The following is a 12,618-nucleotide window of genomic DNA, read 5'->3' as shown; positions in this document are numbered from 1 at the left end:
GTAGTGTCGATCCCCTCGACCTCGTTTTTTGACAACCGAGGGGTACGACAATACAACTTAAAAATTGTAAATCTGGCATCACTGGCCACCCGGAAGGAATACCGACGCGTCCACTGGGTAGAATATTTTCCATTTACGAGAACCAAATTAAGTGGGGGATGCTGCTGCTGGATCGTGGGGGGTGAGCGGCAACAAAAACGGATACTTTTGCTCCGAGAAAGGGGTGATTCCACGCCGACAGCGAGTGTACGGCGAAATAATGAAAGGGGGAGCACCAGATATCATTATAATTTCATTATTATCTTACTAAACAATGTATGGGACTAGAACGTCGAGGGTATGCACTCGAAGGGTTGTCGTACCCCTCGGTTCAATATGGCGCGCCCCCATTGTTGACGGACAAAACGATTTTTGGCCAAAGTCAGCAGAATGGGATCAAATTGAGTTGCTTTTTTTTTTGTTTTTGGCCCATACTGGGAGGCTTATTATTATGTTATATAAATAAGACTGCCAAACAGAGCTAAAGTTGCTCCATAAATAATAAATAAACAAAAATTCCAAAAAATGTCCACGTGGTTTATGGATGTCCCGAATGAGTTTTTGGTTTTGAAAATTATTCAAATATGTTATTTTGATTGAATTCTTAGAGAAAATCACTAAAATCTGACAGATATTCCATTTACTCAATTTTGAATAAGTTCGGTTTTGATGGAAACTGAGTGATTTTAAGTGAGCGTGTACGGATTCTCAAATCATAAAAGCATCAAAACTACACAAAGCTCCCAACAGATGGCAGTTCTTCGCGCAACCACAAAAAAGCTAAAACACGGAGAGAAAAACACCGCGCAAAATGGTAAAAGATTAATTTCGTTTTGCCGTTTTCCTTTCGTCTCGTCCCGCAGCGAGGAATCCGGAAAAACGCTTTCCCATAATTCCTCATTAATGAAGCCACATTATGCCAGCACGGAGCCGAATCGGGGCTCCATTTTCATAACATCCATTGCTAAATGGCGAAAAAGGGACATTCTTTTATCAGACACACGGTAGAAAAAAAGCACAACAAAAACAACGAATTTCCCCGCTCACAAACACCAACGAACCGAACCGGTGGGGTGATTTGGAAATCGCTAAACGAACCTTAATCTTTAAAAACGCAGCACAATAACTACCAATTTACCCTAAAATTAAGGATACGTGTAGCGCATGCGCCACGGAGAAAGTCCTCCCCACACTAACATCCTGCCCGCGACGTAAAAATTTCCCTTTTTTTCTTCGACTCGGTATCAGTCTGTTCGTGTGATTCAACGCCAGCCGTCGTCCTCGCGAGGGGTTTTCCGTGGTATAAATACAGCTATTGCATCCATTACAAACCGGAAGGATAGACGATTTTTCCATCAGCGATTTTTTTTTCGTTCGTCGTCTGAAGAACTTTTTTTCATTCGCCGAAGGAGCTTTCCAACTAAATTAAAGTGAAACCAACCGTACACAGTGAGACGGGATTTATGACAAAGACCTGCGAAGGAGGTGAGTCCTGGGTGGAAATAGTGGCAAGAACTAATTAAATTCCTAGATTCTTCTTTCTATTTTCTCGCCGTGGGAAAGACCTGTTTGCAATCAATTGTGAAAGGCGGAAATCGGCGAAGAAAAAGCTCATTAAAATCTGCGTTCTCGTTTGAAAACAATAAATATAATAGGATGAAAAGAGGTGGAAAATTCTGGAATAGCGCTGATACAATAGAAAGTCGTGAACAATAGTCAGAAGCTATTGGAGTTGTAAAATAGCTCATGCAGTCGTAAAATATACAAATATTATTCTTTTCTACAGTTGCACTACACTGCAGCATAAGCTGCTTAGCAACTGTTCAACTAATATTTTAGCTTAATTTAAAGAAAAATGAGTCGAATTTAAAATTTGTCAAACATTATTCTTTCCGTCCTTTTCCGTAGTCCTACGCCAAAACCACTCAAGTAACTCAAAAACTTTTAACAAACTCAGAAAATTGAGTGACTTAAGCTTGTGGACACACGGAAAAAATCAGTGTTATAATTTTCATTAAATTAAAGAATCTTAAAGCAATTTATTGAATCATGTTTTTTTTTTTCCTTCAATAGGTTCTAACGCCCCAGAAATGTGGAGACGTGTATCTGTATGATCTGCTGCCAACACCAACCCGTGGAAACAGTCCGTATCAGCAGCAGCCCCACTCATACCCCACACCGGACGCCCTCGACACGTACGACGTGCCCAAACCGGCCGTCCCCATCAACTACGACACTCCGCGAGCGTGGTCCCGGACACCTCCGCATTACAGCCATCACCACCACTACCCGAGTCCACATTCCCCGCACACGCCGAACCTGCTCCATCAGCAACATCCGGGTCATTTACACTTCAACTACCGGATGGAGGAATCGTACGACGTGCCGCGACCGGTCAACAACCTGTTGGCCCAGCAGAACCTCACCCCCAGCTCATCCAACTCGTCCCTGCTCACCAGCGACAGCCTGAGTCTGTCCTCCTCCAACCGGTCCTCGCTGGCCAACATGCCCGACTATGACGTCCCACGGCGGAATCCGGTCTCGATACGATCGACCCCTCCTCCTCCGCTACCCCAGGCACCAGCCACGCCACACTCCCAGAGCAGTGGCATCTTCAGCAGTAACCACTCGGTTTCGATGTCGTCGTTTACGTCCAGCACATACGACGTACCGCAAACGCCGTTACACCACCAACAGCAGCAGATGCCGCACATTCCACTGCCACCCAGAGAACTTCCGCTGGAACTCGGCTCGGCACTGGAGACGCTGGCCCGGTTACAGAACGAGGCGACTTCGGCAGTTTCAAGGTATTTTTTGTGAATCTTGTCAACTTTTGGAACCATTTTTCTTACCTAGATTTGCCTCTTTCAGACTTCTTGGCTTCGTCTCGCCTAACTGGAGAACCAAGGAGAAACTCGATCCGATCATGATGGATCTCAAGTTGGCCGCTGTGCGGCTCCGTACTGCCCTGCATGATCTGGCCGAATTTGGCGAGGGTGCACTGGGAAACGCTACCAAGGCGGAAGATAAGGGTAAGTCGGCACAATGTCAAGTCGTTGAACTCAGCTAACAAAATTTCTCACTTGTTCCAGGTCTAGCCCAAAAGTTGAAACCTCTAGTTAAGGCACTGCGCGATGCGGACAAGCTCGTCCACGAGGCATCGCAGAATCTGGACAGCCAAGGCTGGACCTTGGTGACGCTCCAGCGACCCGAAGCAACTCAAAAGCTTCAACAGCAGCTTCCACCGGACAGCTTGGATCAGCTGATCGCGTGCGCTCAAACCCTCGTCGAGGACGTCCGCCAGACGGCTTCGTTCATCCAGGGCAACGGAACGCTCCTGTTCAAACGAACTGCCACGTCACCGACCACTGCCACCACGCCTCAGACGCCCACCGGAAACCACCAGCAAAAGCACAATAGCAGCAACGGTGGCGATTGGCCCGAAGACTACGACTACGTCAGTCTCGAATCCAAAGAGGCGTCGGCCAAAACGAACGCCGAGATTAGCGACGCTCTGCCGCAAGATCTGAAGAAGAACTTTGAGAATGTGGTTCGGAACGCGGATGCGGCCGCCACCGAAAAGACTGAGGCCCTCGACCCGAACGACAAGTCCGTTCTGGTCTATTACGCGTCCCAAACCGTAACCCACATGGGCTACCTAACCCAAGCGATCGACGCCTTCCTGCAGACCGTCGAGCACAATCAACCGCCCAAATTCTTCCTAGCCTACGGAAAGTTTGTCGTCCTGAGCGCTCACAACCTCGTCAACATCGGTGACATTGTCCACCGGAACGTATCGCGGGAGAACGTCAAGACGCGCGTTCTGCAGTGCGCGGACGCCCTGTCGGAGGCGCTCAAGACTTGCGTGGCCAAAACGAAGAAGGCCGCGCAGCACTTTCCCAGCGTAACGGCCGTGCAGGAGATGGTCGATTCGGTGGTGGACATTTCCCACCTGGCTAGTGATTTGAAGATCGCCATGTTGGAGGCGGTCCAGCAGTAAGTGAGGATCTCAAATAGGGGTGATTCTGGGATGATTGAAGGTTTGAGTTCATTTTTCACTAAAACAATCTTTTTTTAAATTGTTTTTTGAATAATATTTTTTTCTGAAATTATTGAATAAATATCAACGAAATTCTCTCCGTGTACTAATTTTTTTTGTGTAACTCATAAACACACTGAAAATAATTGACGTTTTTAATTTTCATGCATTCAAATTGAAATCGCTAAAATTATAAAATTTATTTTCAAACCAGCAAATCATCCAAGATTCCTCTAAAAATAGATTATGTTTATTTTCAAATAAACTACAAACCGAAGGGCCAACAAAATACATTCATTCGCAACAGAAACATGCCAAACATTTTTTGTAAAAACCTGCTTCTGTCAAAACATTTCCAGAGAAATGATATAAAGTATGTCAGATCCAAACGAAAATCTATACACCCATCAGCAGCAGCAGTTGTAAATTTCAATGTGATGTTGAAACATAATTGTGAGGAACAAAACGAAGCGATCCTACTTAATCTTTATAAGCAAAATGTCGCCACCGCCACCGTGTGGTGCGACCAACTTAAAAAAATCTTGACTGTCTCTAGCTGTTATTTTGAATCACGCGTAACACGATCGATATCATACATCAACTTAAACCCTAGCGAGTAAAATCAATCAATTGTTTGTAACGCTGGAATTGCAGCTCAAGTCACTCTTTTGTACATAGCAAACAGTATTTTGTTTATTTTTTTTTTTGTGTTTTAGTTTACAGCGTAAAAAACTAGGCTTAGTTTAAGTCGGTAGCAGAAAGGAAGGAAAAAAGCGCACACCAAAATGCATTTCGCAAACAGTTTTTGTTCGGGCTGCGGTCCGAAATAAAATATTTTAACTTGTCCGCGATTCAGTCAATCAAATGCAATAATTGGAACATGGACAATAGGTTCTTAGTAATATATTGATTTCTTTAACAAAGTTCAACAAACCTACTTTTTCGCGAGTATTATGTTTAAAATATGTTCCAAAACGGTTAATCGATTGAAAATGGTACTATTTGTAGCGCGCTAAGTGAATGTAGTCGTGTAATAATTGTAGTAATATTGGAAGTAATAACAATTATTTTGACGGAACAACGTATCGGGCTGGCTTAACGGTACGTGCTGGGAGAAGGACTTTTACTCCACGAACAATTTTACACTTTGGCGACAAGACGCAAGCTCGTTGCCGAAAGCCACCCCGCGTCAAAGATTACGAATATTGATAATAAAGTAAATTATTCAAAACGAGCTTTGCAGTTTGGAATTTCATGTGGTAATCTCACAATTCTTGATTCTGTCCTTCTTCAAAATTTACATATCTTCAATCCTGGAAACTAGAATTTGAAAGCATTATCAACCACTTGTTAAGGTTTAAATGGAACTTCAGGTAATCGAATCGTGAACAAAACAAATCTTCAAGTTCTGCGACCCCATTTTAACTGAGGGCCAATACGCAGCTCCAAAGGATAGACGTCAAGAAACAAAGTAAAGATTTCTTGGAGCTTTTCGTAACCCTCTCTAGCTTACATTCGTTGCCCCTGCTGCCCATTAATTTTCATTGACCGGTTCTTTACCAAATGCGTACACTGAATGGTTAAGCTCGACAATCAAAAATAAGAATAAGACAAAAATGATTCTGGACTGTAAATAAAAACATTTCTAGAGTTTTATGTGAAAAGGTCCTCGAAACAAATAAAATCACTAAAATATGACAAAAGGTCGAAAGAACAAAAGGTTGAAAGTTTTTATTATTTTTTTCACATAAGAATGCATGAAAATTGACTTTGCTGGGGGTGGGAATAATATGAATAAACTCACAAAATATTTTAGAAGTAAGATTTTCTGAAGATCTACTCTTGCTTGAAAGAATAAAAAAACTAACAAAAATATTAAAACAAACAAAAACCGTTTGTTTTTTAATCGTTAGAAACGAGGTTAGAAACTCATTTTTTTTACGACAATCAAGTAGGTTGTTCTTAAAGAATGGTTTTTTTTACTTTTTAAAGAATGGAAAAATTACAAAATATTTTCGAAGTCAGACATCAGACTCAGAAGGGAAACGATCACCAGTTGTTTTGCTTCGAGCCGGGATTTGAACCCCAATCTACCGCTTACGAAGCGGAAGCGTTACCACTAGGCTACTTGGCTCGGTCTAAAGAATAAATCCGGCATTAAAAATGACAGTTCCAGAATTGCCTTATAAGACTGAACCTGAAAACGCAGAATCTTGAAATAAAAAGGACGGATTAAAAAATTCTGAAATTTTTAACACTACACTCAAACCCCGATGGTTTGACACCAACTGTTGTCAAACGAACGGGGTCACGTTTTAGTTTGACACCCCTTTTACACGGAGTTCACACACACTACTAAACGTGTGTTTTGATAGTGTGCGTGAGCGCCGTGTAAAAAGTGACAGTTCGTCACTTTTTAGTTTGACTTTGACCAACCAACGGGGTACAAACTAAAAAAGTGTCAAACGAAAAAGTGACCAACCACCGGGGGTTGAGTGTACTACTACTGTTTTTTTTTTACTGCTCTACAAACTACTCTAAAGTGATATAATATTTTTATGTCCACGATGGAAAATTGGCAGCGAAAAATATTGGAAAAGTGTAATTTTGTTATATAATATGCAATTTGTAGTAGAACTCTGATGTTATGTTTAAAGTAACAAAATAAAAAATAGGATTTTTTTGTTCATGATTCGATTATTCGAAGTCCCATACAAACCTTCGGATGGTCAAAACTTCGGATAAACGAGTCTGGACTGTATTTAAAAATTCTAAAGTTCAAAATTTAAAAATTCAATGCTTGAAAAATGGATGAAATCACAAATAGAAATGCGAAAGTTTTAAAATCGTAAATTTCAAAATCAGAGACTACAAACATTCAAAAAATTTAAAAAAATTAAATTTAGCAGTAAAAAAAAAATTTTACAACAGAACAATCAAAGAAATTACATTTCCAAAAAATCTAAAATTAAAAACAATAAAAAATTTAAGAATTTCAAAAATTTGTTATAATTTTAAATTTTGGGATTTGAAAACATGAGTACGGGTTACGCAATGATCTCGGTTCTCAGTTTAAAGAATAGACATTCTCTCAATATTCTTTGAGGGCATACTTTTTCTTTTTAAAAGAATTGTTCAAGGTTGAAACTCTCAATATCATTACGATAAACAATAATTATTTTAAAAAAAAAATTAGGTATTGACGCACTCTGAAAAATAATGATTTGGAAGTTATGCTATTTATTTGTAATTTGTAAATTGTTGATTTATTGGGTACGATAACTTGTTAGTTAACACTTTTGATCAGGTCAAGGATGACACTTTAGGAAATAGGAAATTTACAAAGGATTATTTCAAAAAACTTTTGACAGAAAAATACGGATTTGTTAGTAAGAAAACTAATTTTACAAAAATCGTTTTAATTTCTTTTTTGCGTTTAAGGAACACACCTATCTGGAGCTTTTATTTTATTTTATTTTTTTTTTTGAAAAGGTCCAATAAACCAAATTTTCAGTTTTTGCATTTTGGGTGTTTTTTAATACTTTAATGACTCAAGACGGTTTCAAAAACACCCAAAAAGCAAAAACTGGAAAATTGGTTTATTGGACATTTTCAAAAAAAAAACTCCAGATATAACTCAAGGGTCAACAAAAATCTTTTTATAATCTGACTATCTGCACATGCTCAAATAGATGCATTCTTTGTTAGAAAATTAAAAAAATATTACAGAATTTTGTTTGTTTGTTTTCATATTTGACCTTTAGACCAATTTTTTTTTTTTTTAGGAGCGGCCGTGGCTGACTGGTTACGGTGTTCGCTTTGTAAGCGAATGGTTCTGGGTTCGATTCCCATCTGCTCCCATCGAGAAAGTTAAGAACACAGAAATTTGAAATGATGAATATGAACGAAAAATCAAAGTCGCTCGAGGCGGGGTTCGATCCTCCGTCCTTTGGATTGGTAAGCAAAAATGCTAACCACTAGGCCATGACGACTTGGTGAGCTTGGACTGGAATTAGGAATACTGTTACAGAGAGCGAGTTGTGGCGCTATAACCATGGCAAATAGTGTCCAGGGCATTCGTGGAAATACAATGTCCCATCCCAGAGGGTCCCGGAGTACCAAACCTTCTTAGCATGGTGCTCCCAACGAATACAACCAAATCTCGGAGCGTATGGTGGTGTGTCCCCACGCTTCTTCCTCCCCTGTCGATTCAGAATTGTGTTGTTGTTCGAACACTCAGTGCTCAAACTCAACCCAATTACGAGTCATCTCTGCGATACGGCTTTACGCAGTAGGCCTGGCCGGATTAACGCTTGTGATGTTTCAATGCATTCCGATGCAATGGCGCACTACAAATGTTAATAAATGACAAGAAGAGTGCTAGGCGTCATCTAACCTAAGGCACTCTCCAGGATCCCTTCGAAAGATTGGCTGCGCTAGGGTCTGATTAGATTAGATTAGATTAGATATTTGACCTTTAGACCAATTTTTAAAAAGGTTATTTAAACTTTATAATGTACTTTTTCCTCAGTGTAGGTATCTCTTGAGTGCGAGTTCCCCACTCTGGTCTTGGTCACTCACCTCATGTTGACGGTCTCGCCCCAAAACCGCCATTTTGTTTCCGATCGCGAGTTACCTCACACAACGGTTTTTCTCCGCTCCGTCGTTGCCGCCGCCTCCGGGTTTTTTTTCCGCGTAGTTTCTCGTGTGACCGACCGGAATCGACCTCCCGTGTGGCCTCAAAATGATCACAACGCTCACCCAGCCCCTGCGGGAGCTGCTCAAGACGAAGGAGGTGGACGCGACGAACGCCGTCTGGCGGCTGCACAGCCGGGCCACCGTCTTCACGCTGGCCTTCTTCACGATTCTGCTGTCCGCGCGGAGCTACTTCGGGGAACCGATCGACTGTATCGCGTCGATCGCTTCCGACTACCGCAAGTCGATGCACAACTTTTGCTGGGTGCTGGGGACGTTCATCAGCCGGGATCCCAAGTTTAGTAAGTTGTTTTTGGGTGCGGGTGGAGATAGGGTGGTTCGGGGTAAAGTGGGACATTAGGAGAAAAAAAACGTTTTTTTAATACTTAAAAAATATTTGAAATCTTAAATTTATAAAGCAATATTAAAATAAGGGATTTAAACAATTTCAATTAAAAATAAATAAATTGAAAAAAAATGCAAATTTGACAGTTTTATGGTGTGTATGTCAGGCATAACCAGAATGACTATTTTCCAACAGCCTTCGCCAGCTGGGACGTGATCGAGATCGGCGCCCAGATGGGCCACATCCCGCAGCACGAGCGCCTCTACCAGAAGTACTACCAGTGGGTCCCGTTCGTGCTGGCCATCCAGGCCTTTCTGTTCTCCTTCCCGAAGCACCTGTGGCGGTTCTTCGAGGGCGAACGCCTCCAGACGCTGTGCAAGGACTTGAGTGAGTAGAGTTTGAGGGATCGTCGTGTTGGTATCACAGAGAAGGGTTGTTTTTTCAGCATCGATTCTTCCGCCGGCCGAGTGGACGGCGCAGCGCAGGGCGGACACGTTTGCCTTCCTCGCGAAGGAGTCTCCGGGGAAGATTCGGCGGTACGCGTTGATGTTTGTGTTCTGCGAGGCTTTAAACCTGGTGGTCGTGATCGTGAACATCGGGCTGGTGAACTTTATCTTTGGGGACTTTTGGCACAGCTACCAGCCGGCCATGCAGGCCCTGTTTTCGATGGACATGAACGCGTGGACGCAGTACAACTCGCTGGTGTTTCCGAAGTTGGCCAAGTGTGACTTCCACTACATTGGACCGAGCGGTTCGAAGCAGAACATGGACGCGCTGTGCCTGCTACCGCAGAACATCCTGAACGAGAAGATTTTCGCGTTTTTGTGGGTGTGGTTCATCGCGTTGGGCGCCGCTTCCGGGCTGCAGGTTCTGTTCCGGATCTTCCAGATGTGCTCGTCGGGACTTCGCTTCCAGCTGCTGCACAAAGAGGTCGCCCCGATCAGCTATCAGCGGTTGAAGCGAGTCTCGCGAGAGGCCACCTTTGGCCACTGGTTCCTGCTGTACCAGATGGCTCGGAACGTGAACCGGACTGTGATGAAGGACTTGATCCGCGATCTGTCCAAGCTAGGACACGAGGGGCAGAGTCTGTCCCGTTTGACGCTGGAAGAGTTGCAGAAGCAGCAGCACTTGAGCCTCGCAAATGGCCTGAACAGGGCCAACGACGACGATGACGACGAGCAGGACGTCGATCCCGAGGATGACGAGGTAACGGTTTGAGCAGATCGCAAGAACGACTGCAAATTGAATTATTGTTCATTATTTTTCACTTTCTTATTTGTTCTGGATTGGCGAGGGGAATTGCCGCCTACTTTGTTTTGTTACGCCGAAAGTGTATTCCAGGTGTGTTTACACTCTAATTGAAGATGAGAGAAACAGTACTGAGTACAAATATAATTCGTACACTTGATTTGTTACGCTTGAAGTTCATTTATTGACTCGGAATCGCTTCCACAGCGATTTCAAAACGAAACTTAATCTAAATCTTATCACAATCTAACTTCACCTCAATCCATTCCATCATTATCATCTTCCTCATCGTCCTCTTCCTCCTCCATCAAATGGTCCAACTTGAGCTCGGAAGATCGATCCCGCTTGGACGAACATCCTCCCGCCGCAGCACCGATCTTTCCTTGTCGAACCTTTTTCGGCTTTTGCCCAATAACATACTCCGGCATGACCACCTTGCAGCCCTTCACCTTCGGCTTGTCCTCCTCCGTCGGCGGCGGCTTGTCCACTTCCTCAAGTCGCGCCTGCAGCTTAACCGACCGATTGAAGCGAACCTTACTCTTGAACTCCGTCGGACCGTCCCCATCGTCATCTTCGTGCTGCTGCTGATCCCGCTTCTGGGACTCAATTTCGCGCAGAAACGAAAAGGCGGCCGCCGTGTTGCTCCGGTCACTGGTGTCGACGTCCTCCAGCGAGTATTTCGTCCATTTGTGGGGATTTTTCTGTAAAAAGAACATCAAAATCAGTTAAACTTCAACAGCAGTTCATAAGAATCTACCTTAAAATCCGGAACGCGCGTCATGGGCAGACACTTCCCGATGGGGGCCGCCGGCCGCTTGAAGATACTTTCCTTGCCGCGGAACTTGCGGATGGGTTCGCGGGACGCCGCCTCCTGGCGACGACTGGATGAGTTGGATCCGGGACGGCGACGGACTCGGCTGTAGTCGTCGGCGTTCTGGTCCTGGTGCAGCACCGAATCGGACGGGATGCTTTTTTCGGCGCTGTCCAGGCTCGCGAACAGGGCCTTCTTTTTGTCCTCGAAGCTCATTTCTGTGTTGGGGTTCCGATACGGGTGGTCGGAACGGAGAGAAGTGCTTTTTGTTTTTGAGATTGTTTGTTGTTGTTTACGTTTGAGGAGTTTGACAGCTGTTTTTCTACCTTGAAATGATGACGTAAAATTTACCACTGAGGTTTCGCGGACGATGGAACAGTAAAAAATGTAATGTATAGTTTAAAATTTTTAGACAGTCCAGTTCTTACAGTAACCTTGTATAGCTATATAAAGTTAGCAGTTTCGAAAACAGGTGCCATGATATCTCAACACTGCTTTGATCAAATCGGCTCAAAATTTGGTTGAAGACTCGTTAAACCGGTCCCGTGTGTATGACGAAGGCCGATTTTCTAAAAGTTTATTTTTAAAAAAGATAAAAATATGTTGATGTTTTTCATATAAAAAAATATTTTTTTATTAAAAAAAATAAAAAAAATCATATTCGGGTGCATAAAGTGGATTTAATAAATTTTCTGGAATATGAAAATTTGTGATTTTCTCAAGATTTTCTACATGTATGTAACCCCTTAACGACAAGTCACAACAATGCATGTACAATTCTGATTTTTTCACTCTGCAAATAAACACAATCATCCGCTCGCACAAGTAGAACATAATCAAATCAATTTGTAGTTTTTAAATTTATGAACTTTCAAATTTTAAATTTAATTTTTTTTATTTTTGGAATTTTTAAATTTTAGTTTTTTTAAATATTTTTTTGTATTTATTTTGAAATTTCTAAATCTTTTACTCCTTGATTTCTGTCTTTACAAAAAAAAAATCTTTTGTGCATGGACTGTAAATTTATTTTTTATATCTGTATTTTTGAATGTTAAATTCTTGATTTTATTTAAGATCTTTAATTTTTTTTGAAGTTCCCAATTTGCAGTTTTTTTAATATTTCAATATTTAATTTTTTGAATTTTCAAACATAAGAATTTTAAAATTTAAGAAATTTTTGATTCCAGCATTTTTAAATTCAAGGTTTTTTGAAATAATGGTATTTGTTTTTTTTTTAAATTTCCAAATATTGTACTCTTTGATTTTTTGTACTTTTTTTAAAGATTTAGATTTTTAAGTTTTAAAATTTAAAATATTTATAATATTTAATTTTTTGAACTTTCATAAATAAAAATTTAAAAATTTTAGAATTATAAAATTTCAGAATTTTGAAATTTCAGGTATTTTTTAAATATTTGCATTTAAGTTATGAATTTTCAG

The 12,618-nt window shown here is 41.6% G+C and overlaps 3 protein-coding genes across 4 annotated transcripts in view; 2 read left to right on the top strand and 1 right to left on the bottom strand.

The window, feature by feature from the left end:
- Positions 1-5,312, top strand: part of LOC120426683 (breast cancer anti-estrogen resistance protein 1) — a 122,218-nt gene extending 116,906 nt beyond the window's left edge. For both annotated transcript variants that reach the window (XM_039591461.2, XM_039591469.2), the window contains exons 4-6: positions 2,113-2,846; positions 2,911-3,071; positions 3,132-5,312. In XM_039591461.2, coding sequence (XP_039447395.1) covers positions 2,113-2,846; positions 2,911-3,071; positions 3,132-4,039 — 1,803 coding nt within the window. In that variant the 3' untranslated portion in view covers positions 4,040-5,312. The remainder of the gene's footprint in view (positions 1-2,112; positions 2,847-2,910; positions 3,072-3,131) is intronic.
- Positions 5,313-8,727: 3,415 nt separating this feature from the next.
- Positions 8,728-10,534, top strand: LOC120427259 (innexin inx4-like). Its single transcript, XM_039592122.2, has 3 exons — positions 8,728-9,075; positions 9,315-9,506; positions 9,565-10,534. Exons 1-3 carry the CDS (start codon positions 8,823-8,825, stop codon positions 10,335-10,337), a joined length of 1,218 nt encoding a protein of 405 aa, XP_039448056.1. The 5' UTR covers positions 8,728-8,822; the 3' UTR covers positions 10,338-10,534.
- Positions 10,528-11,481, bottom strand: LOC120427270 (uncharacterized). The gene is made up of 2 exons (XM_039592127.2): positions 11,125-11,481; positions 10,528-11,068 (listed from the first exon to the last, which is right to left on the bottom strand). The coding sequence occupies exons 1-2, from the start codon at positions 11,392-11,394 to the stop codon at positions 10,625-10,627; spliced, it is 714 nt and encodes a 237-aa protein (XP_039448061.1). The 5' UTR covers positions 11,395-11,481; the 3' UTR covers positions 10,528-10,624.
- Positions 11,482-12,618: the final 1,137 nt, after the last annotated feature.

Source organism: Culex pipiens, chromosome 3 (assembly GCF_016801865.2).
Source record: "Culex pipiens pallens isolate TS chromosome 3, TS_CPP_V2, whole genome shotgun sequence".
NCBI classification, from domain to species: Eukaryota; Metazoa; Arthropoda; class Insecta; order Diptera; family Culicidae; genus Culex; species Culex pipiens.
Note: the sequence above shows the minus strand (reverse complement) of the source record. Positions and strands in the feature narration are given on the sequence as shown.